At 45.0% G+C, this 25,043-nt stretch overlaps 2 protein-coding genes across 5 annotated transcripts; one reads left to right on the top strand and one right to left on the bottom strand.

The window, feature by feature from the left end:
* The first annotated feature begins 5,720 nt into the window (after positions 1-5,720).
* Positions 5,721-20,245, top strand: GLS2 (glutaminase 2). Of its 4 annotated transcripts, XM_043564467.1 has the most exons (19): positions 6,094-6,210; positions 6,357-6,453; positions 11,399-11,498; positions 11,907-12,028; positions 12,645-12,774; positions 13,280-13,359; positions 13,446-13,609; positions 13,834-13,892; positions 15,182-15,214; positions 15,498-15,556; positions 16,276-16,342; positions 16,495-16,545; positions 16,767-16,943; positions 17,619-17,750; positions 17,864-17,956; positions 18,126-18,187; positions 18,888-18,964; positions 19,374-19,437; positions 19,571-20,245. In XM_043564467.1, exons 3-19 carry the CDS (start codon positions 11,418-11,420, stop codon positions 19,725-19,727), a joined length of 1,608 nt encoding a protein of 535 aa, XP_043420402.1. In that variant the 5' UTR covers positions 6,094-6,210; positions 6,357-6,453; positions 11,399-11,417; the 3' UTR covers positions 19,728-20,245. The 4 variants fall into 4 exon arrangements, with proteins under 4 accessions (XP_043420399.1, XP_043420401.1, XP_043420402.1 ...); XM_043564464.1 differs by lacking the exon at positions 6,357-6,453 and having other exon boundaries at positions 5,721-6,210; XM_043564465.1 differs by lacking the exon at positions 6,094-6,210 and having other exon boundaries at positions 6,219-6,453.
* SPRYD4 (SPRY domain containing 4) lies at positions 20,213-23,091 on the bottom strand. The gene is made up of 3 exons (XM_043564468.1): positions 22,880-23,091; positions 22,130-22,451; positions 20,213-21,816 (listed from the first exon to the last, which is right to left on the bottom strand). Exons 2-3 carry the CDS (start codon positions 22,212-22,214, stop codon positions 21,278-21,280), a joined length of 624 nt encoding a protein of 207 aa, XP_043420403.1. The 5' UTR covers positions 22,215-22,451; positions 22,880-23,091; the 3' UTR covers positions 20,213-21,277.
* Between the last annotated feature and the right edge of the window lie 1,952 nt (positions 23,092-25,043).

The following is a 25,043-nucleotide window of genomic DNA, read 5'->3' as shown; positions in this document are numbered from 1 at the left end:
AGAGAGAGTGGGAGATACAAAATCCGAAGCAGGCTCCAGGTTCTGCCCTGTCAGCACAAAGCCCAACTCGGGGGTTAAACTCACTGACCGTGAGATCATGACCTGAGCCAAAGTCAGTGCTTAATCAACTGAGCCACCCAGGTACCCCTCAATTTTTAAAAAAAGAATTAAAAAAAGAGTAATACTGATGGAAAATCTGAATTGCATAAAGCTGCTTAACTGAAATATATTTTAATTAAACACAGAGTCAAAACATACTCAGTGACTGTTTCTGCAGATGGAAAGACTTGAGCATATTCAAATGGTGAAAGACAGACTCATTACAGAGAAATAATTCAAAAAATACCGCAAAGTAAGTGGAGAGATTAACCAAGAATGATGGAAGGATTCCTCTTCAATAGTATCTGGAGGGATAAACACAGAATATAAGTGTAATGGCAGGAAATTGAGGATTTCTTTGTGAAGCAGTAGGGTGGCGAGTTCAAGTGAAGTAGAGAATCTTTGAAAGAAGGTTGAGGGGCGCCTGGGTGGCGCAGTCGGTTGGGCGTCCGACTTCAGCCAGGTCACGATCTCGCGGTCCGTGAGTTCGAGCCCCACGTCAGGCTCTGGGCTGATAGCTCAGAGCCTGGAGCCTGTTTCCGATTCTGTGTCTCCCTCTCTCTCTGCCCCTCCCCCGTTCATGCTCTGTCTCTCTCTGTCCCCCCAAAAAAACAAAAACAAAAACAAAAAAAAACCAAAAACGTTGAAAGAAGGTTGACAATGGACTTCAAGCTGTATTACAAAGCTGTAATCATCGAGACAGTATGGTACTGGCACAAAAATAGACACTCAGATCAATGGAACCGAAGAGAGAAGCCAGAAATGGACCCACAAACGTATGGCCAACTAATCTTTGACAAAGCAGGAAAGAATATCCAATGGAATAAAGACAGTCTCTTCAGCAAGTGGTGCTAGGAAAACTAGACAGTGACATGCAGAAGATTGAAACTAGGCCACTTTCTTACACCATACACAAAATAAACTCAAAATGGATGAAAGACCTAAATGTAAGACAGGAAGCCATCAAAATCCTAGAGGAGAAAGCAGGCAAAAACCTCTTTGACCTTGGCCACAGCAACTTCTTACTCAACACATCTCCAGAGGCAAAGGAAACAAAAGCAAAAATGAGTTATTGTGACCCCATCAAAATAAAAAGCTTCTGCACGGCAAAGGAAACAATCAGCAAAATTAAAAGGCAAGCAATGGAATGGGAGAAGATATTTGCGAACGACATATCAGATAAAGGGTTAGTATCCAAAATCTATAAACAACTAATCAAACTCAACACCCAAAAAACAAATAATCCAGTGAAGAAATGGGCAAAAGACATGAATAGGCACTTCTCCAAAGATGACATCCAGATGGCCAACCAACACATGAAAAAATGCTCAACTTCACTCATCATCAGGAAATACAAATCAAAACCACAACGAGATACCACCTTACACTTGTCAGAATGGCTAACATTCACAACTGAGGCAAAAACAGATGTTGGCGAAGATGCAGAGAAAGAGGATCTCTTTTACACTGCTGGTGGGAATGCAAACTGGTGCAGCCACTCCAGAAAACAGTGGCTCCAGAAAACAGTATGGAGGTTCCTCAAAAAACTAAAAATAGAACTACCTTATGACCCAGCAATTGCACTACTAGGTATTTATCCAAGGGATACAGGTATGCTATTTTGAAGGGGCATATGCACCCCAATGTTTGTAGCAGCACTATCAACAATAGCCAAAGTATGGAAAGAGCCCAAATGTCCATTGATGGGTGAATTGATAAAGAAGATGTGGTATATATACACAATGGAGTATTACTCGGCAATCAAAAAGAATGAAATCTTGCCATTTGCAACTACGTGGATGGAACTGAAGGGTATTGTGCAAGCGAAATTAGAGAATGACAAATATCATATGATTTCACTCATATGAGGACTTTAAGACACAGAACAGATGAACACATAGGAAGGGAAGCAAAAATAATATAAAAACAGGGAGGGGGACAAAACGTAAGAGACTTAAATATGGAGAACAAACAGAGGGTTACTGGAGGGGTTGTGGGAGGGGGGAATGGGGCATTATGGGATCTACTCCTGAAATCATTGTTGCACTATATGCTAACATGGATGTAAATTTAAAAATTAAATTAAATTAAAAAAGAAGAAGAAGGTTGACAAGGAATTGCCTTTGGGATGTAAATATTCTTATCATAGTGTTTAACTCTTCATAATGCAGGGGTGCCTGGCTGGCTCAGTCAATAGAGAAGGAGATCCTTCAAGCCCCATGCTGGGCATGGAGCCTACTCAGATACGTACATACATACATACTGTTTATGATGAGACCCCACCTATATACTCAGCTTCACTGATCCACACATTCTCACACCCAACCAAACTTTCACTCCAACCAACTGACCTAGAGTCCCTCAAATGTTCCTCTCATGCTATGTTATGGAAGAGCTCTGTCTAGAATACCTTTTTCCTCATCTCCATCCAGGGAAACACTTCTCATCCTTTAAGAGTTGGCTCCCATCACCCAACATTTCTTGAGGTTCCTTCCCCTTTATCTCAGCTACCTTTTACCTGACCCTGGTTAGGTGCCTCACCCCTTTTTTTAATGTTTATTTATTTTTGAGAGAGAGGGAGGGAGGGAGGGAGAGAGAGGGGGGCGGGCAGAGGATCCCAAGCAAGCTCCACACTTACAGCAGAAAATTCGATGCGGGGCTTGAACTCACAAACCATGAGATCATGACCTCAGCCAAAGTTGGACACTTAACCAACTGAGCCACCCAGGGGCCCCTTGTTTATATTTCCTTCTACATCTCTCGTCTCGGCATTTTTCTTAATTTTAAACACTGCGTTCTCATTTCTTCCAATAGTCAGAAACTGGTGTTGTTTTTGCTTAATTTCTGGATTCCCTAGATCCAGGCCTGGCACACCACAGGCCAATGAATAAATACTCACTGAATGAATGGAAGATGACTATGTCAGAGCTCCTAGTACTTATATAATTATACAAGATTATCTTTTGCAAATGGAGAAACTAAGGCAGGAAGGCATGTGCACCAATAGTAACATTAGCAGAACAAAAATTAATGAAAAAAAAAACTTAAGGTGAAATAATCTGTCACTTGCACTAATCAACATTCTAGCTACAATCTAAAGAGAACAAATGAGAATCTCTAAATCATAATAAACATTCCTTAAACATCAAGTTTCCAATTTTGTCCCAGAGGATTTGGCTTTTCTGATTTAGGTTTCAAAATCATTAAGACCAATCCTCCCTCATATACCACAAAACTCTGGCACATCCAGGGCTGACCTAAAAACCTACTATTAGACATGACAGAGATTTCTTTAACTTATTAAAAACTCATTTCTAGCTGGCCATGTCACAGTTGTCTAATACTTTTGCACAGATTTAACTAGATGGGTCCTTTTCAAATTTGAAACAAAAAAAAAGGATCGGACACTGCCAAGCTTTAATTACCTGGGACGACAAGCTTGTTCTTCTTGAATATTTTATACTTTACACAAAACTGTGAGCCTCCCAAGTCACTCGTTCATGCTCCTTCCTCATACAAAGGCAGCAATATTGTAGTGGAAGAAGAGTCACTACAAAAGTCAAAGGGCAGCTAGGGGCTAGTTCTCCAAGCAAAGAACCTCCCCTTCTACAGGCAGATTTTATTCACTGACCAACCAGTTCCTATTATCAGAGACAACTGGAAAGAAAGAGAGTGTGGAACTCATCACTCACTGATTACAATTAAGGCTAATTCATAAAAGCAGGGGTAGGAAATAAAAGGAAGCAAATGACTTCTAGGTAATGTTTAGAAATCCCTAACATATGGTACCTGTCTCTCCACGGCTTAAAAAGCTTCAAAGAAATAACATTCCTGAGTCAAACAAGGATAAGATTAGCCTGTTACATTTGGAAAAACTAACGTTAGCTGTAGTTTATACTACTAGAACTTTCTTAAAGTCATGGGCGAAGCCATGCAGGAGGCAGCCCAGGGGAAGCCTGGGTTCCTCAATTAGAGAGAGAGTCTGAATAGGTGAGATAGGGCAGATAGGGAATGACTGCAGGAGGGAAAAACAAAAACAAAAGTCACTCTATCTGGTTTCAAACCAAATAAATCCTCCAGCCCTAACCAACGCAAAGGAGAACTGCCTTTCCACAAAACACACCAGAATATGGTTTTGATATTTTTTCTCCCACAGTTACCCCTGATGTTCACGCTAATCCAAAACTGTAAAGTGACGGTACAGTGTGCAACTTTTGATCTCGGGGTTGTAAGATCAAACCCCCATATTGGGAGTAGAGATTACTTAAAAAACAAACAAAAAAATTAAAAATCTTAAAAAAAAAAAAAAAGGTGCTGGTTTGTGATACAGCCAACCTTAGACAACTCCCAGTACTGTATCATAATGCTTCCACATAAAATGCTTCCTTTAGGGATGGTGTCATTTCCTGGGATAATCTGAGTCAACAGTTAATTTTGGGAAGAGCTGCATTGATGGAGAAAGCCTTGTAGTCAGAGATTTGAGTCCGATTCTTAGCTCTGGTATTAGATAACAACTGGGTTACCTTATTCAAAGAAGCCCTATTTCCGAGTCTTAGTTTCCTCATCTTCAAAATGGGACTAATAATAACTACTTTGTAGGTCTCTGGTAAGAGGGAGAGATGGACTATATAAAATAGCTGGCACACCACAAGCATTAGATGATACCTAATATTTACATGAGTTTCTACTCAATATAGATACTATGTTAGGCACTGTGAAGATACAGACGAGTGTTTTCCTAATTGCAAATTATAAAATTCCTGAATGTGTTTAGCTTTCAAAATTCGTCTCCTAGGGGCGCCTGGTCGGCGCAGTCTGTGGAGCGTGTGAATCTTGATCTTGGGGCTTTAAGTTCGAGCTCCATGCTGAATGCAGGGATTACTCAAAAATAAAATCTTTAGAAAAAAAAACCACTACTTTTCTGTATCACTTCTTTTACGTGAGGAATACAGGGTGTGGTAGTTCAAATAACTAAAATTTTGGGAGCACTTAACGGCTTATAAAACGTATAAAGGCTCTATCGAGAACAGGCAAGCCCTATATAGCCACCAAATAATTGATAGAGATAGCACGTGAACGTAGGCAATCTAATAACCACCAGGGTGACCTTTTCACCACCTCAGGAACTCCCTAAAGTGCGCAGGGGCTGTTTCTGGTCAGGGTATTTTCCGGCCATCTGACTCCTCACTCACCAATACCGCGTGCCGGAGACCACGCGTTCATTGGACCTCCGTGCCGGTCTACGCGGCGGGTTACCGTGGCCGGTTCCGGCCTTGGAATGTTGAAGGTCACTAGGTGGCCTCTTGAAAAGGGCTCACTCTTATCTGAGTGCAGAGAGGTACCGCTCTCCTCTCTCTCCGAGAATTCCATGGTTCTGAAGCCGCCGCGTCCTCCGGGAGCTTCGCAAATCGCCAAGCCTCGGCTTTCCCGCCCTCAACGTCTGTACGCAAGGCTGCCGCAGGGTGTCAAGGCACTAAAGAATCCGCAAGGCTTTTGCGGACGACCCACTGCCTTGCTCTCAATTGGGTAACTTCATCTTTTCTCCGCCCCCAAGGTCTTTCCTTCCCCAATGATTGGACCTGGGCATTGTCCATCCCAACTTCGGGCACAGCTCTCTGGTTCCACCCGCTAAATATCCTCCGCAGCTTTCTCTCCTTAGATACCTTGCACTCCTCGCCCATCCCCTCTCTAGGTGGGGATTGAGTGCACCTGGCAGGGGCCGGAGACATTTAGAGACCCGGAGACATTAGGGCCCCTCCTCCTGCTCCAACCCCACCCACTGGGCCCCTCCTCCCCTCCACAGCCGGGGCGCCGCACTCCAACATAGAGCTCCTTCCACCTCGCGGCGTTCGCGATTCCTCCGCCCCTCCCTGCAGCCACGGCTCAGACTCCTAGGTCGCTCGGGCAGAGCTGGCGGCGCGCTGGGGGGATGCGCTCTATGAGGGCTCTGCAGAATGCGCTGAGTGGGGCCGGCAGTCACTGCTGGCTGGGAGGCTGGGGTCACCTGAGCCGGAGCCCTCTTCTTGGCGGGGGCGTCCGGCACCACCTCAGTGAGGCCGCGGCGCTGGGCAGAGAGACGCCGCACAGCCACCAGCCGCAGCACCGGGATCAGTAAGGCTTGCGGGACAGGGGCAGGGGAACAGGCTCGCTCCCACTCCCACTGTCGTTGTCGCCAGCTCGGAGTACCCTTACCCCGAGAGCGCACCTCATCTCCCCTTCTCTTCTCGCTCACTAGCCTGCGATGCCTTTTCTTTTAGATCTGGGGTTTTGGGTCCGCCGCGCTCGGGCGGTAACATGCCGTCCGCCCGGGAGGGCGTTTGGGCAGGTCGGTCCTCGGGATGGTGCCTGTCCAAGGTGCGTACTTAACTGGGAACGCAGACAAGCGCGGCGTGTTGGTTGGTGCACGTGTCTGAGTGCAGGGCCGTGTGCGCACCGCGCATCCTCACCTTCCCTCTCCTAGGTCCTCGGATGTATTTTAGGGGATGAGTGGGTATGGAACAGCCTCCTCCTCGAGTCTTGGTGTACTTGTGTCTGTCCATCTGTATGGTGTGTCTGTGTTTTGGCATGTCCTCGGCGTGTAATGTGTGATGCGCGTGTATTAGTGCGCAGGTACGTGGTGTGTCCTTTCCGTATGTGTTGGATGTGTGCGTTATCGGGGCTCCTAATCTGTAGAATGAGGGTGGTTTTCCAGTTGGTTGTTAAATGAGGAAAATCGTTATAATTGGGTAAAAAATTATAAGGCTCAGATTTCCCAAACCAGAACCAGTCAGCCGTTATTTGTGCTGCTCAGGCTCCCTGATTTGAAGGGTTCTCATCCCTTGGGCTATTTATTATTCTGCCCCAGAGGCTGCACCTCTCTCCTCCACCCAGGAAAACTTGGTGGCTGAGCCTCTTTTCTCCGAGACACAGACGGAGCTGAGCAGGGAATTTTGTCCTTTCCAGCAGGCAACATAGACACTGTCCAAGTAGTCCCTGCACTATCATATTAGGAACAGAAAATGGACCATCTCTCCTGTCATTGACATGTACTGATGACATTCAGAAAGACATGCATATCATAATTAAAGTAGCCAGATAGACACAGCACTGCCTCACCACCACTGGAGCCCCTGTCCTGACAGGTAACAGACCAGTAAGGTATGATTTATTTATCATTAATTATTAGGCTGTCCTTTTCCATCAGCTGCTTCTCAAGGAAACATGGAACATTTAAATTTTAAAGAATAAGCCCTCTCTCTGTCTCATTCTACTCTCCATTCCAACTTTCCCCAAATAATCACCATGGGAGAAATGGTGGGATAGAGCAAAGCCTTAATCTCCCTCACCTTTAGACCTCCTGGGAAGCAAGTAGTATCCCTGGTTCCTTCTACACATACTTCCTTACCCAGTGGTGTCTGGTGATGGAAGTGTTTTGGGGAACCTTGATCCTCCTGCCTATGGCTGCCTTTGCTCCCAGGGAATTCTTAGTAGGAGCCTTGATCTGGTTCTCCCTTGAGCAAAAGGAATTGAGAGCACTGGAGGGGGATTGGCTCTGGAGGGTGACACCATGATGGGGAGGGTTTCTTGTGTTTGGGGGGTGGGGGAGAAGGAAGGCAGAAAAGAGAAAATGCCCTGGTATTCAGGTTCTTGTTTGTTTTTTTAATATTTAGCTTTGTTATTCCTGATTATAAAAGAAAAATAAGATAGAGTATCAAGAAGAAAATAAAGATCCCAAATTAGAGGTAACCATTAATATTGTGGTGTATATCCATACATACCCTATGTATGTATATATAAAATTTTAACAAAAATAGGATTACAGTCTTCATATTCCTTGGTAACCTTTTTCATTTATAAACAGCTTTTAATACCATTGAATGTGTGTGTGTGATATTATTGTCATTTTAGTGGCTGCTATTAAGCCATTTTAAGATTCCATTGTGTGAGGTATCATAATTTAACTAGTCTTCAATCTGGTTACTACATATTCTTGTGGGCCGGTTCAATTATTTCTTAGAGTAAATTCCTAGGAAATTTTGCTCCCCAGGGACACCTGTCATCGATATCTTGTATAACCTTCTAAAGATATTGTATGCATATATCAGCAAATACATGTTGATATTTTTTTCCTTTCTTTTTTATGAAAATGGTATCATGGTATACACATTGTTCTGCACCTTGCTTTTTTGCCCCTCAACATTATATCACAGATCAATCCTTATCTGGGCCAAAGGGTTTGCAATTTTCTTAAGGCTTGTTATACTTCAGTGGTATGGCATTATTTCCTGTCTTCCCTCAGCTTCCAGGCACAGAGACTTGCCCTCTAAATGTTCCTACATAATTTCCTTCTTGCGTTATTCCTCATATAGCTTTTTCCTCCTCCCTTCTTCTATCACCAGATGGACTCTGTCCTCCTTATAGGCACTAGCCTCATTGTGACAGTTGGATTTCCTCAGAAACAAGAAAACACCCCTCTCCTGGTATTCTTTCTGACCCCTGACCCTAAACACACACATGCCTGGTCTATGCCAAGCTTCTTGAGAGACTTTTAATTTTTTAATGCCTTGTTTCAATAGATAATATGTCCATATTCAATAAATAATATATACATATTCATATGGCTCAAAATATGCAAAAAGATATATAGTGGGAAGTATCCCTCCCACTCCTTTTGCCCAGCACTTGCTTCATCACCCTACAGGAAGGTAAATCAGGCTTACAGGTTTCTTTTTATTTTTTAACAGGTTTCATATATATCCTTCCAGAAATATTTTGTGCTTGTAAAGGCAAACATATTTTTTCCTTTTAAACATAAATAGTACCATACTATGAACGCTGTTTTACAGATGGCTTATTTTAGTTAATATGACATGTTAGGGATCATTCCATATCAGTACTTAAAGAATTCTCTCATCTCTTCTTTTTTATACTGCATAATATTCCATTACATGAATGTACCATAATTTAAGCAGTTCCCTGTTGATGCACATTTACATTGTTTCTAGTACTACTATTACTAACAATGCAATAAATGGGAATATGTTATTTTGTAGGTATGTAAGTACACTTACGAGATAAATACCTGGAAGTCAAATTGTTGGATCAAAGATATTAAAGGGTCTTAATCTCAAATAGCTGTCATATTTGGAATGATCTGATAAAATAATTTCTCTAAATCTGTTAACATATTAATAGAACTCTTGAAGACCAAGAAGTTTTTAATACCTGGAATGTTAAGCATTATAAGCCAGCAAGAGAGATATTTTGGGCAATAGGGACCTTCCTAGAAACGTAACTTGGTAATTCTTTATTGAAGACCCACTGTGTGCTAGGGACTTCGCTCAATGTTAGGAAGACATAGGTATCCAAAACACAAAGACCTGGAGGGAGGGGATGGTAGGATGCGCAAAATGGGTAAGGGGGGGGTAGGAGATTTTTTTTTTAAGGTGTTTTCTAATTTCAAATCAGAAAAATTGGAATTAGAAATTTTTACATCTTGGGGCACCTGGTTGGCTCAGTCAGTGGAGCATGCACCTCTTGATCTTGAGGTTGTGAGTTCGAGCCCCACATTGGGTGTAGAGATTACTTAAAATGTTTTTAAAAAATTTTATGTCATCTTATTTTTATTTTATTTATTTATTTATTTATTTATTTGTTTATTTATTTGAGAAAGAGAGTGCATGAGGGTGGGGCAAAGGCAGAGAGAAGGGGAGAGAGGATCTGAAGCAGGCTCCTCACTGACAGCAGAGAGACCCACGTGGGGCTTAAACTCATGAACTGTGAGATCATGACCTGAGCCAAAGTTGGACACTTAACCAGTGAGCCACCCAGGTACCCCTACATCTTTTTATTTTGAATTTAATCTGTAATCCAAAATATTATCATACCTGTTTACGATTTTGCAATGTACTTCTTTTTTTTTTTTTTTTAATAGGCTCCATGCTGGGCGTAGAGCCCAACATGGGGCTTGAACTCGTAACCCTGAGATAAAGACCTGAGCTAAGATCAAGAGTCGGATGCTTAACCAACTGAGCCACCCAGGCACTCCTGTACTTCTAATTTAATAAAAATAAAGAATGTTGATGCTAAACACACACACACACACACACACACACACACACACACACACACACCTAACAGTGGAGCAAGGGAGTCTTCTGTCAGTAAGATGGTGTGTTGTGTCATACCAGCAGCATAAACAATATTGGGAGGTTTGAGGAAGCCTTTATAGAATTAGTAACATTTGATCTGGACCTTGAAGGATGAGCAGGACTTCTCCAAGTGAAGGGAGAAAAAGGTAATTCCATGCAGAAGGTGCAGCATAAGCAAAGGCCAGGAAGCCTAACCATGTCTGATCCACAAGGACCTACCTGTTATCTGGCATAACTGAAGTGTTGGGACATGGTGGAGAATAGAAAAAGAATGTTGGTAGGTTTTAAGAGCCTTGAATGCCATACCAAGAAATAACTTATGTGTAGGCACTGGAGAGCTATCAAAGGTTTTTGAGTAGAGAAATGATATTTGACTTTTAGAAAGTTAACTGGCACATTGTGGAAGATGGGTTGGAAGTCAAGGGAGGGTGGTAGCAGTTAGGGAACAGACAATATGGAGCTGATGATGAAGCATGGTTTACTGAGCATTTACTTTATAAAAGACCATTTTCCACTAAATGTTTTGTTAATTAAGCCTACTTCATCCATGTAAAGCACACATTACTACCCTTATTTTACAGATGAGGAAGCATGTTCAGCATTATTAAATAACCTGATTTCCTATCTATATTAAGGTCACACAGCTATTAAGGGGCAAACTCTTGTTCTTTATACTGTGCCGTGCTGGCACAAAGGAAGAAAACAGGGTGGATTTGAGAGACATAGTGTGGGTTACCAACTGAACATGGATATAAGGTATGGGAATTATCCAAATGATTCCACATTTCTGGGTTGGCACCTGGGTGAGTGATACGGCTATTAACCCAAATGGGAAGCACAGAAGAGGAGCAGAGGGAGGGAGGGGAAATGACATTTGGACACTTGGACATTTTGAGTTTGGCAGTGCCCTATGGGACATCTAGAAATGGAAATGTCTAGAAAGCAGCTAGAAATAAAGGTCTGAAGGTTAGGAACAAAAGAAAGCTAGACAGTAAGATTTGACTTCTCAGGACAGATGTGAAAGTTGGAATTATAGGGCTAGATCAGCTGGTTCAGGGACGAGGCATAGAGTGAGGACACCTATCTACTTATAAGACCATGTTCTAGGAGGAGAAGCAGGGAGCAGTTCTCACGTTCCTATCCTCCTCCCCTATCTCTGCCCCAAACAGTGATTCATCAGAGAGTGGCATGCTGTCGCGCCTGGGTGATCTGCTCTTCTACACTATTGCTGAGGGACAGGAACGAATCCCTATCCACAAGTTCACTACTGTAAGTTCCTCTCTACCTGCTCAGAACACTGAATCTTCAGGATCTCTGGGAAGTGGGGGGATGGCTAATGGGCCATGGTAGCAATATGGTAGTAGATGCCTAGATTCATAAGGCAATCCAGTCTCTGGACCAGGGTAGGAAGATGAAACCCTCTGATTCAGCCATTCTTCTTGGTTTGAGACTTTGACCCCAAGGGTTCAGGAACCAGCTTCCTTGATAAAAAAGGGCAGGAAACCTTTATCAGTCTCCATAGCTGCACAATTCTCTCCTTTCTTAGTCTGCAAACCCATTTGTTCCACCTATTACAGTAGTTGGGATTGAGCTAGTTGTTACCCATTGGGAAAGAATATTAGGATTGCATTGCTGTCCTTGTAGTTGACCTTACTAGGCTTCTTCTTTCCCCTAAAGGCACTGAAGGCCACTGGACTGCAGACATCAGATCCCCGGCTTCGGGACTGCATGAGCCAGATGCGCCGCATGGTTCGAGAGTCCAGCAGTGGTGGCCTCTTGGACCGAGATCTCTTCCAAAAGTGAGGGCCCCAGAAACAAGGGCACCCACTCTCAAAACTGATGTGGACATAGACTATAATAGCAGGGAGGGCTCTTGGGGATTGGATAGTTTGACCCTTCGTTTTATTACTTATTACACAAGTAACATATGAACATGCATATACTCATTATATATAATAAGTTCAAACAATATAGAAATACATGTTCTCCTTTCCCTCTCTCCCCAATCCCAGTCCCCTTTCCCAGAAGTAAACATTGTTAACAGATTAGTGGGTATCTTCTAGATAACGTCCTATGCATTTACATACATACAGGAATATATATAAATATACTTATATGACTTAGGATTCTTAAAATATAAAGGTGGCCCACTATACATATTATATGGGTATTTTTTTCTTATATCCCAAGACACTGTCTTGGGGTATCTTTCCACATCATTACAACAACCCCTCATTTTAGGGGCAAAAGAAACTTAAGACCCAGAAAGATAAAGTGACATGCCAAAGGTTATAGAGCTGTTGGTCCCAAACCTCATGACCACTCACGCCTTCTTTATTCCCAACTTCCATGGCTCCAGAGTGAGTCACAGCTGCATCTCTCCAGCCCCCTAACCCAATCGTGTCTGGGATCCAGGTGTGTGAGCAGCAACATTGTGCTCCTGACCCAGGCATTCCGAAAGAAGTTTGTCATTCCTGATTTTGAGGAGTTCACGAGCCATGTGGATCGCATCTTTGAGGATGCCAAAGAGCTCACTGGAGGCAAAGTGAGGGCCAGGGGACTAAGGGAGGGGCAAGGGCTCTGGGCCAGATATACCTTGCTTCTTGGAAATTTCTTGGGGCTGGGAATCCATGGATGAGAGATAAGCAGAACCTCTAAAAATGGGGACAGATGCTTTATGTATTTCTATACATGTGATTTCTAGAGCACGTGAAAGAATCTGAAGTTTCTTAGGGGACAAGTGGCATAAAGGATTCAATCAAACTTTGAAAGAGACCTATAGGGTAATTGAGCCTGAAAACCAAAACCCAAAATTTTCCTCTTTTTACTTTCCGTAGGCTTTACTGCCATCTCTATAGGAATAGAGCTACAGAAAGCTAAGGCCTTCTTGGACTTAAGGCTTGGGTGTCCCTGAGAACAACAGGCAGGAGGGAACCCTATTGCCCTTCAGAAGACAGAATTTTCACCTTTATCCTGACTCTGATTATCTCTGTTCCCCCTCTACATCCATATCTCCATTCTGTCTGTTTTGTCTCCCCACTCATGCCCAGGTGGCGGCCTACATCCCTCAGCTGGCCAAATCCAATCCAGACCTGTGGGGTGTCTCCCTGTGCACTGTGGATGGTCAGCGGTAAGATGCTGGGTGAGAGGAAGGGGAGGCAGAGCACGGGTGCAGAACATAGGCTGATCCCTTTCATGGCACCTATCTGCCCCCAGGCACTCCGTGGGCCACACAAAGATCCCCTTCTGCCTGCAGTCTTGTGTGAAGCCCCTCACCTATGCCATCTCCATAAGCACCCTAGGCACTGACTACGTGCACAAGTTTGTGGGCAAGGAGCCCAGTGGCCTACGTTACAACAAGCTCTCTCTCAATGAGGAAGGTGAGCACTACCAGGGCTCAGGGCAGACTCATAGATGTCCCTCTTCTTATTCCCACCTATCCCTCCAGCCTTGTTTGTTTATTTCTCTGACTTTGCTGATTAGCTCTGTCATTTCATCCTCCCCAGCAAAGAAATTTTTCTTGTCTAGCCTGCAGAGTGGGCCAGCTGTAAAGGAGGCTTTGCTCAGCAGCTAATAAAACTCTGGGTGGTTTGTATTTCTCCAGGAATCCCCCATAACCCCATGGTCAATGCTGGTGCCATTGTTGTGAGCTCCCTGATCAAGGTCAGTGCCATCCTAGCCATCTGGAAGGTACTGTTCTCTAAACCCCCTTGTTCCTATATCCCACATATCTGCCCAGTTCTCCAGGAGACTGCTGGGCCTTGGTTCCTATGAGGGTCCCCAGGAAGTAGTGAGGGCACAGCAAGGACCCACATATGTCGAAGATGTTAGTAAAAGGAGCTGTACCTCTGCCCCCAACCCTGAGTCTGGAGCCCAGAGCTTCCTGGCCCTTAGAGAAGTGAGCAGGTCTTCAGGTCTTGACCCCTGCCTAGGACCAAGGGCCAAATGCCAGACACAGGGGGAGGACAGCACCGTTGGGTACTGATTGGCCACTTCTGGGTGAGGGACACAGAAAGAAGGGTGAATGGCCAGGCCAGGGCAGCTATTCACGTCACCTGAAACTGTGAGTTGGCCTTGAGCAAGGGTATCAGGCTGGTCTGTCAGCTGTAGGTCTCCCAGGGCTTGAGCAAGAACCTGAGAACAGTGTGGGCCGCAACACTCCAGAGCCAATCACAGCCCCTCCTGGGGAAGGTGGTGTTAGGTACCCTCCCCCCTGGGACTGAGGTGTCAGAGTCCCTATGGTGTTGACACTATAGTTGACATGTACAGGAAGCAATGGAGTGTGGTGGGGGTGGAATGGGAGACCAGACCAGGCTCAGGCTCTCCCCTTGCCCTGGGATAGCTCTGTCTACAGCCCTGTAACTGGCACCTGCCTCATTCCATTCCCATCTAAGTGGGCCTATTGGACCCGACACTCGGCTAAAATCTTCAGCTTTATTTCAGTTATCAATATAATTGATGTAATTGAGTATTAAATGCAACACGCCTCCTGATCCCATTCCTGTCACTCCAGTTGGAGATAGCTATGGGAGTCAGGGATAGGGATAGAGTATGGTTCTAGCTTGGGCCTAAGGGATGAGGATGGGGATCGGGAATAGGAATGGGGCTTGGGGACAGGACTGGAATCAGGAGAAGGAAAGTGAGAGTCAGATGAGGGCTGGGATTGAGAATGGAAATGGAAGTGAGGCTCAGGGATGAGTAAAACTCACAGATGGGGTGAGGTTATTTGTACTCATTACTTGATACTAAAATCTAAATGGTTTGGTTTTTAAGATCATTGGATATGATATGCAGGTATACAAAAAGACTCAGTTGTAAAAAAAAAAAAAAAAAAAAGTCACTAGCAAAACCAGTCTAAGACATTAACTCCACTAGGTGCTCCTGGCACTCCTGTCATCCTCCTAGGTTTGGAATGCTGATCTCTCTCTCTCTCTCTCTCTCTTTCTTTGCAGATGGACTGTAACAAAGCAGAGAAGTTTGATTTTGTAAGTTCCCTTGCTACTCAGCTCCTGGCTGCTTTTCTCAATGGCATGTTATCCTTTCCAGGTGTCCCAGTGCGTGGCTCTAACCCCACTTTGATAATGCACCAGCCCATACTAGAAGCTTTATTTCCAGAGGTGTGGGGATCTGTGGCCTCAGAGGGAAAAAGCCTCTTGAGTCCCTGCTATGATAAGGACTGAGGAGTTCAAAAAAGTTAGGCAGGCTAGTATGTGTTTAGTAGAGGTTCTCTCTCATGTGGTGCCTTCCATGCTCCTTTTTCTCTTTTAGGTATTACAGTATCTGAACAAAATGGCTGGGAACGAATACATGGGTTTCAGCAATGCTACGTAAGGCTCTGTTCATAGGATTGGATGAATACATTGTGGGGTGTGTTTGTGTGTGCATGTGTGTGATAGAGAAGGTGGGGGTGGTGATAAATCTTAAGAGCAAGAAATCCAGGGGAATTTTGGCCACATAGCTTCCTCAGAGTCCCTTCATTGACATATTTACTTTGTAAAAAAACTTGTTCCATTTCTTAAGTTTTTATTTTGAGAGGGTGCGTGTGTGCGCAAGCGTGAACAGGAGAGGGGCAGAGAAGAGAGAGAGAATCCAGGCAGGCTCTGCACTGTCAGCACAGAGCCAGACGTGGGGCTTGAATCCATGAATCATGAGATCATGACCTCAGCCAAAATCAAGAGTCTGACACTTAACCAACTGAGCCACCCAGGCATCCCTCCATTTCTACTTAGTACTTAAGAGAGGCAGTATGAGGGCTTATTCTTAAACCCTTTCTTGACAAGTCCCTCAAGGCCAAAATGCTCATCAGTTTTCCCAAACTAGATGACCCATTTTGGGTTTGGTTTGTTTTTTTATGCTTTACAATAAAGTTTAGCCCAGTGTTTCCTCAGGGTCAGAAGTTTCCTCCAGTATTACTGTGAGAATTTATACAGGGGCTGATTTAGTTTGACATATGTGATCTAGTTCTATCTCTCTCAAGGAAGGTATTTTTCCCCTCTCCTTACACCCACCCTCAAACATCAAGTACTAAATTCAGTGTTTGCTTCAGATTCCAGTCAGAGAAGGAAACAGGGGATCGGAATTATGCCATTGGCTACTATCTAAAGGAAAAGAAGGTAATTGGGAGAGGCTGGCATATCAAGTCCCCGGGAATTCTGCAGCTGGTGGAAGGGCAACTGGGGCTGGGGACTTTGCTTGAGATCCTGGCAATGTGACAGGATCTGCTGATGGCCTGAAAAGAAATGCTCTCCCTTCTTCTTTCTTACAGTGCTTTCCTAAGGGGGTGGACATGATGGCTGCCCTTGATCTCTATTTCCAGGTGAGGAAACACTTCTGTTTAGCTCCGGGCCAAAGGAACAGGACAGACTGCCATCCTTGCTCTCACCCACAAGAGGGATGCTCCTTTTCAGTGGTTCTGGTGTCCTTCAGAAACACCAGGGGAACTTTTTGAAAGATCAGGATGCCAAGAACATTGCTCTAGACCCAAGAGCACAGTGTTCACATCCACACTGCACCCTCACCTCTGCCTTGTCTCCATAGCTGTGCTCCGTGGAGGTGACCTGTGAGTCAGGCAGTGTCATGGCAGCCACCCTGGCCAATGGCGGGATCTGCCCCATCACAGGAGAGAGCGTGCTGAGCGCTGAAGCAGTGCGCAACACCCTCAGCCTCATGCATTCCTGCGGCATGTACGACTTCTCAGGCCAGTTTGCCTTCCATGTGAGTGCTGCTGACCCTGCCATCCATTTGCCACCAGTCCAGAGCCGAGACATGAGGACACGGAGTCTCTCAAAGTTGAGGATGGAAGCTTGTTCCTGCCTGTCATTCAGTAGCTTCCAGCCAGGCAGTTAGGCTGAGAATCCTTAGGGGAGTTTGTCAAACACACCAAATCCCTCAAACACATCAATACATGATGCTGCAGCTTCTAAGCCACTCTTCTGCTGCTCTTCACGTGCCTGGCACTTCTCTAGGTCTCAGTTTAGATGCCACTTCCTCAGAGAGGCTTTTCTGACCATCCTGTCTCCAGTAGGCCCCCCTCCCACTTCATTCTCTATCCCTGCACCCTACTTCATTTCTCCTGTGTTTTCCCACAAGCTGTGGTTATTTTTCTCTGTTGATGATGTATCTCCTACCACCAGAATGAAGTCAAATGATACTGTCCTAGTTCTAGGGCAGCATCAGGCACAGCATAGACACTCAACAAATATTTCCTTACTGAAGCCATTAATTTAAGGGAGAGAGGGCAGGAGATTAGTAAGAAAAGAAGCTAATTAACAAGCCAAAAGGTTGAGATGGATATGGCTTTGCCTATGCAGTCATTTGGGATAGACTAACTTACTAATCTGGACTTGGGGGCACCTCTAGCTTATCCTCAGTTTCAACTTTGTCCCCAAGGTGGGCCTGCCAGCCAAGTCAGCTGTGTCAGGAGCCATCCTCCTAGTAGTACCTAATGTCATGGGAATGATGTGTCTGTCACCTCCACTGGACAAGCTAGGGAACAGCCACAGGGGCATCAGCTTCTGCCAGGTGAGTTACTTTGCATGTAGGACTTAACGTTTTTGAATGAGTAAATGAAACAATTTTGAGCTTCTACGAAGTGCAGGGAGTAAGTAAACAATCTCTTTGGCTTATGCTTCTAGAAGTTGGTGTCTCTCTTCAATTTCCACAACTACGACAACCTGAGGCACTGTGCTCGGAAGTTAGACCCACGGCGTGAAGGGGGAGAAGTTCGGGTAAGGAAAACCCAAGGTGGCTTATAAGAATATTTCAGAATATAACATTCCATAATGCTTTAGCAATACCCTTGGCTAAGCATCTTTGTAGAAGGGTCACAGGGTAGAGCTGGGCATGGGTGAGCTCAAAGTCACAGTTAATCTAAGGTGGGTATAATATGTTTTCCAGAACAAGACTGTGGTGAACCTATTATTTGCTGCCTATAGTGGAGATGTCTCAGCTCTTCGAAGGTACTAAATAAACACACTAAAATACCCCTGGTCAGAGATCTCATTAGGAGTCAACACAGCAAAACAGTTAAGTGCTTCAGCTTTAGAGCCAGATAAAATAGCACAGATTGCATTTAAATGAGATTATTTTAGGGGCCCTTGGGTGGCTTAGTCGGTTAAGTATCCGACTTCCATTCAGGTCATGATCTTGCGGTTTGTGAATTCAAGCCCCGCATCAGGCCCTGTGCTGACAGCTTGGAGCCTGGAGCCTGCTTCAGATTGTGTCTCCCTCTCTCTGCCCCTCCCCCATTTATGCTCTGTCTCTCTCAAAAATAAAAACACTAAAGAAAAAAAATTTTTAAGGAGATTATTTTAAGTACAGTGACTGCCATGTGATAAGAATTTAATTAACAGTAGTCACTGTTAGGATTAACCTGGGTGTTAAGAGCAGAATCCTTGGAAGTAATTAAGGACCTTGCCTCAAGTAGATCACCAACATCAGCAAACATGTAGGCAGTGATGTTTCTGGAAGCATCACACCCGTCTGATTCAGGAGTAACAGTCTCATCTGGGTATAGAACATGATTACTCAGAGTCTACAGATCTTACCATAAGCTCTGTTTTACTTTTTCTGGAATCCATCCAGTCTGACCCCACTTCAGAAAAGACACTAGTGATTCTAGACTGATGGGTAACTCTAGCTATTTTCCACCACCCTCAGGTTTGCCTTGTCAGCCATGGACATGGAACAGAAAGATTATGACTCCCGCACAGCCCTGCATGTTGCTGCAGCTGAAGGTATCTAAAGGTTAAATAAAAGGGGAAGACCCTTTCTTTTTTTATATTTTATTCTTTTTTTTTTTTTTAAAGTAAACTACTCCCAACATGGGGCTCAAACTCACAACCTTGAGATCAAGAGTTGCATACTCTACTGACTGAGCCAGCTAGGCACCCCCGAAGAGCCTTTCTTTTCTAACAAGAGTAATCCCTATCGCATATGCCCTTAAGGTTACAAGGGAAGGAACTGGTTTTGTCCAGATGCCCTGCAGTTTGCAGGCCCCCTATTATTGGGTGCTTCAGGGAGCAAAATGGGAAGAGGCCTTTCCCATTTTGGTTCAGACTCCAGCTGCCAAAAGTCTATACTAATGTTAACACCAAAAGGTTCAGGATCTGTGCCATCTCATTTTCCTTCTGCCCATATTCCTAGGACACATCGAAGTTGTTAAATTCCTGATTGAGGCTTGCAAAGTGAATCCTTTTGTTAAGGACAGGTGAGTAGGATTAAGGTAAAAGGAGGGCTGAGCAGCAGCTTTTCTCCCACTGCCCTCCAGCCACCACAGTCACTATTTAACCATAGCGTTCTCAATGTCTTCTTTGCCTGATCATGGGCTTTGTTCCTTTCAGGTGGGGCAACATTCCCCTGGATGATGCTGTGCAGTTCAACCACCTGGAGGTGGTGAAACTGCTTCAGGATTACCAGGACTCCTATACACCATCTGAGACTCAGGCCGAAGCAGCGGCCGAGGCCCTGTCCAAGGAGAACTTAGAGAGCATGGTGTGAGCATGGAGTGCACATACAGTACCTGCTCAAGAAATAGCATGACTGGCCACACACTTAACCCATAACCACCAAACATGCTATGGAGAGCCGCACTGCTTCAGTGGGGACCAAGACTTAGGCTACTGCTTTCTGTGAGAGTGAAAATACCCCATTCCCTTGGCAGACAGAGTATAGAGAAGTGCCTTGGTGGACCCATGCAGTAGAGCAATCCATGGAGACTCTGACTTTCTTCGAGGTACAGCCTAATGGTTTAGCCCACTCAAAATCATCCCTGGTCTTCACCCAGGTCCCCTCTCCCTTTCTTTAAAAAACATCATGAGAGAGACAGAGATGCTCTGGTAAAGGGGCCCTAGCCACCATGTACAGGTATGTATCCACAAAGGAAGTGGGACAGCTATGCACCAGACTTTAATAGTCTGGAGAGGTCTGCCCTCCTTAGCCAGGAAGTACTGCTGCTACTGCTAATTTTTTAGACAGAGAAAGTATTTTGTGCTCAAATAAACTTTAATTACACAAATTATAATTGTTAAGCCCAGTCCTTCTCTCTCTCCCACAGGGGCATCCAGCTGCGTCACCATCATGAAGGTAGAATAAGAGGGAACCACAAGGTCAGACAGAGCCCAAACAATACATATTTCACGTACATACTCATCCCACCACGTTTTCGTCAACCCTAAATACTACTCTAGGTTAACTGTATCCTAGAGTTGCTTGGATACAGCAACTGCTGGAGGGGGTGGAGGGGAGAGTGGGTGGTAATAGTGAGGGCATGGGTCTGAGCAGGCTCAAAAAGGGATTGTGCAAGACCTCAGGCCTCCCACCTCCCTTTGGAAGTTCCAACTGTGGCACAAGTATCTTGTCTCCTTTGATCATGGTTGTAACTGGCCCAATGATTATAATGGATTGACCAGATGTCAGGGATGTGCAGATTAAGGCAGATGGACTCTGGGTGGTGATAGCTGCAGCAGTGTGGGGCTGAGAGTCTGGCACTGAGGTACTAGGAAAGAAGGGCTCTGTTTCATTCAGAGACAGTAAAGAACTTCCTGGGGAGCCAGAGTCGACTCTCTATGTGCTACAGGGAAAGGACCAAGTCATTGTACCACTCCTCCAGCCAGAGGTAGAAAGGATTTACTCTGGAGAGGTTCTGTAGAGCCCCAAGGTGGGGGGAGGGGGGAATCACATGGGGGCAAAGGGAGGCAGAGGTATCACAGTGATGAGTCAATTCAAAGTTGAAAGCTAAGACCCCGGGACTGAATGCAGTCTGAGGTCTGGGCACAGGGAGGCAGAGGGACTGAAGGAAGCCAGTCACATTAAGTACACGCAGGGTAGCCTAGGAAACTGGCAGTAGATTGGGGGAGGGGAGAGGGTGGCTGTGTGCCTAGTTTTCACAGGGTAGGGGAAAGGAAAAAGACTAAGATATTGCACAGAGGGCTTAACACTGAATTGCGGGAGTTGGAGGTTGCTTAGCGGCAAAATTAAAAGGCTTCAGACAGTTTCACCAGGAGGCTACCCAAGGAAGAGCATGATTGGGCACTCCAATGAAACACATACTAGAGGCCTTTAGGCACTTCAAGCCCTGAGTGGGTCAGCAGCTCTCCATCCCATAGGGCAAAGGCAGGTACCACTGGACCTCGGAAATCTGTCTGTAGCGTGTGGACCACAGCGACCCTGCTCACATCCACCAGGCTCAGCTTTTGGGCCTCATACTCCAGCAACAGCCCCACCTTCTCTGGCTGCCCCATGCCCTCAATAGGGGCTTTTTCATTGGCCAACATGGTGTGCCACTTGCGCTGGGCATACGTGAACACCCAGGAACGATCGTCAACACCGATGCAGCTATCCCGGGACATATCCACATCTGCCACTCCTATTCGGAATTGGTGGGAGCGCTTCACTGTCACTTCCCAGTAGTGCCTGCCACTGGTGACTGCTGTGTCTGCCAGCACTACGGCCCATTCCCGGAAGCGCTCCACATTCAGGGCCAACTTGGTGGGCTCCAATCCTACTATGCCATACTTGACACCTGTGTCACCTTTGAAGAGCGCCAGGCTGCTGTGGGCGGTTTTTTCTTCCAGTTTGAAACTGATGCCTGTGAGCAGAGCAAAGAGATTAGATGATGACGAGGGCTAAACCCCTAGATCTAGTGATATATACGTATTACGATCTGAAACAGTCATGCGCTCACGAGGAAACAGAAAAAATGTCACGCGGGCAAGAGTGAGGCGCTTCAATATGGGCTTTCAGACTGGAAAAGCCTCGGGATAAAAAAAAAAAAAAAAGCCAGATTGTGTCCCAGGTTTGGACTCTCAAGACCAAAGCAGATCAGGGAGAGCCCCAAGGGGACTCTCGGGAATAACGGAAACCATTTTGGAGATAAAAGAGAGTAAAAGAGATAATCCTACCTCTGCAGGCTTCCGCGACGGCTACCCCCAATCGTTTAGCTCCCCAGCGGCACAAGAACAGCGAACGTGCAAAAGGCAGCGCCATCTTGCGCCAGGGATGAATAGGGCACGCCCTCTGGCCTGGGACAGGGCCATCTGCCCGCCTGCTACTTTCCGACGTGGTGCGCGAAAGGCGGCCGCGCAGTGTGATGACGTAAGGGAGCCTGCGTCCAGCAGGGGAGCCGCCATCTTAGTGAAATGTGTTGTTGGTCCGCATGCGCTTGGTACGGTTTATTTCGGTTTTTTTCCCGGCAGTGCTGCTGACGTTTTTACCAAGTAGGACCTTTAGAAAGACGGTGTAGCAAGACGTCAAAAAGTATAGATTTTAGAATTAAACAGTAATCGGATTCAAACCTAGCTCCTGTGTGACCTTGGGCAAATCACTTAATCTGATCCTTAAGTGTTCTCATTTGTAAAAAATAACCCTTTAGACCTTGACAAAAATTAAACGAGAGCATAACCTAGAATACAACTTGACAAATAACCACTAGGTTAAGTAGCAGGCTGTTTTATAATAATGTGTAAATACTGTAAACGTTGGTTTTTATATGTTCAGAGTTACTGGAGAAGGACTTTAAACCCCTACCCCATATTTCTTTCCTGATTTGTATATCCCATTTGTATATCCAACAACCTATTAGAGATTTCTACCTGGATGTAGCCCACTCCCATCCCTCCCGTGACCTCAAACTTAACGTGTCTAAAACTTACTTCGTCTTCTTACACACCATTCCTCCTCCGCGTAGGTTCCCTGACCCTGTGAACTGCAACCCATAACCAACCAGTTGCCCAAGCCAGAAACCTGAAAGCCCTTGGATTTGTCTCCCTCACATATATCTGATGGTCGTTCAATCCCCATCACATTTCTCCCCTAGACTACTTACTGCATTAGCCGCCTAACGACTCCCACTCTCCCTAGGGCTGCCGAGAAGGGAACATTTAAAGGGGCAGCTACTTATCTCACCCATTAGATTCTTAAGAATGGGAATTAAGAATGGTTTCTTGGGGCGCCTGGGTGGCGCAGTCGGTTAAGCGTCCGACTTCAGCCAGGTCATGATCTCGCGGTCTGGGAGTTTGAGCCCCGCGTCAGGCTCTGGGCTGATGGCTCGGAGCCTGGAGCCTGTTTCCGATTCTGTGTCTCCCTCACTCTCTGACCCTCCCCCGTTCATGCTCTGTCTCTCTCTGTCCCCAAAATAAATAAATGTTGAAAAAAAAAATTAAAAAAAAAAAAAAGGTTTCTTAAGAATTCTTAGGAATGGCGATTAAGCCCTTTGTTCTCTGTGACCTAAGGCCTCGGTTTTACCCTAAACACAGGGTAAGTACTGTTGGTTTTTGAATTAGTAAATCAACGAGGATAAAGGGAGAAAGTGTTGCGATCACATTCTTGGAGTGCAATGACTGGTTCATTCTCTCCACCAGGGGTCAGCCTGGTCCAGCCTTCACACCTGCCTAACGTGTCTGAGAAGAGTGGTTTATGTTCCTCCTAAGCCTAGGAGCGAAGGCATGGACGAGAGCATTCCCTCTCCTTCTGAAAAGTCCTGCTCTCTCAGTACTTTGTATTTTGGGGGTAATGAGAAGAAAGTTCCTGAGTTCTGTTTCTGTAGCTTTTCTCCTTTGTTTCCATCCTAGGTGTGAGAGCTGAAGCAATCATTGCAGATTTCTCACACTGTCACTTAGATACACCTCTGTTACTTTATTCCCTGCTGAGGAAATAGCTTCTTGCCTGTCATGTGTTGTATTATTTTACTTTCACAGACTGACCATCTATCTGATAAAAACTCACCTTCGTCATTGAGATGATTTACCTACCTCGTTGCTAATGTACAAGTAATTAATTCTTAACGTTTCCATGCATAATAATTAAGAAATGATAGGGTTTCACTTGACATATGAAAGGGGAAAAGACATTCAAGGTGTAGGGAACAGCTTCTGCTAAAGCACTGGGTAATGAAACAGAATGAAGTATTTGAGAAGCCACAAGAAGCACAAAATTGCCAGGGCCTCATGCTGCAGAGATATGGAGAACAGTTGGAAAAGTTGAGGGTAAATTATGAGGAGTCCTGTATTTATAGTAATGTATTTTAATTTGATGTTTATTTATTTATTTTGAGAGAAAGGGAGAGAAAGAATCCCAACTGCAATTCCAACTGCACTGGCAGTGCAGAGCCTGACTCAGGGCTTGATCCCAGGAACTGTAAGATCATGACCTGAGCCAGAATTAAGAGTCAGGCACTTAACCTCAAATACTTAACTGACTGAGCTACCCAGGCACCCCATAGTAATGTCTTTCAGATGTTCAGGAGCTGTTGAAGGGACCCAGGGAAATGACAAATTACAGGTGTTTTTATAAAGATAAAGCTGACAGCAACATAGAGAATGAATTGGAGAGGGAATGAGACCAGAAACAGGGTCAAACAGGATATAGAGTTCTCAGGTGGGACATGGTGTGCATTAAGTCATCTAAAAGACAGAATTGGTAGAGTTCTGGTGGTGACTGGTTAGGTGAAAATGGGAGGATAGGGGAAGGAATCAAAGCTGATTCATAGGTTTCTGATTTAATGATTGGATACAGAAGAAAAGCATGTTTGAATGGGGGGAAGATAATCCATTCTGTTTCAGACAGGCTGTATTTGAGGTGTCCATAGGACACCCAGGTGAAAATTTTCTGTAAATATATAGATATAAATTTTGAGGGAGAGGGGTGCCTGGGTAGCACAGTTAGTTAAGCATCCAGCTCTTGATTTCGGCTAGGTCATGATCTCGCAGTTCATGAGTTCAAGCCCTGCATCAGGCTCTGCATGGATGATGCGGAGCCTGCTTGGGATTCTGTTCTCTCCTTCTCTCTGCCCCTCTCCAGCTTGTGGGCATTCTCTCT

This window comes from Prionailurus bengalensis, chromosome B4, assembly GCF_016509475.1.
Source record: "Prionailurus bengalensis isolate Pbe53 chromosome B4, Fcat_Pben_1.1_paternal_pri, whole genome shotgun sequence".
In the NCBI taxonomy this organism is placed as follows: domain Eukaryota; kingdom Metazoa; phylum Chordata; class Mammalia; order Carnivora; family Felidae; genus Prionailurus; species Prionailurus bengalensis.
The sequence above is the reverse complement of the archived record's forward strand: the minus strand, read 5'-3'. Positions and strand labels throughout refer to the sequence as shown.

Bases quoted from the DNA above. Each gene is read 5' to 3' on its own strand.
- GLS2 (XM_043564464.1), top strand. From the start codon at position 6,029: ATGCGCTCTATGAGGGCTCTGCAGAATGCGCTGAGTGGGGCCGGCAGT. The intron at 15,215-15,497 runs GTAAGTTCCCTT...TTTCTCTTTTAG, and splicing joins AAGCAGAGAAGTTTGATTTT to GTATTACAGTATCTGAACAA. The intron at 18,188-18,887 runs GTACTAAATAAA...CACCACCCTCAG, and splicing joins GATGTCTCAGCTCTTCGAAG to GTTTGCCTTGTCAGCCATGG.
- SPRYD4 (XM_043564468.1), bottom strand. From the start codon at position 22,214: ATGGCGCTGCCTTTTGCACGTTCGCTGTTCTTGTGCCGCTGGGGAGCT. The intron at 21,817-22,129 runs GTAGGATTATCT...CTCTGCTCACAG, and splicing joins CGTCGCGGAAGCCTGCAGAG to GCATCAGTTTCAAACTGGAA.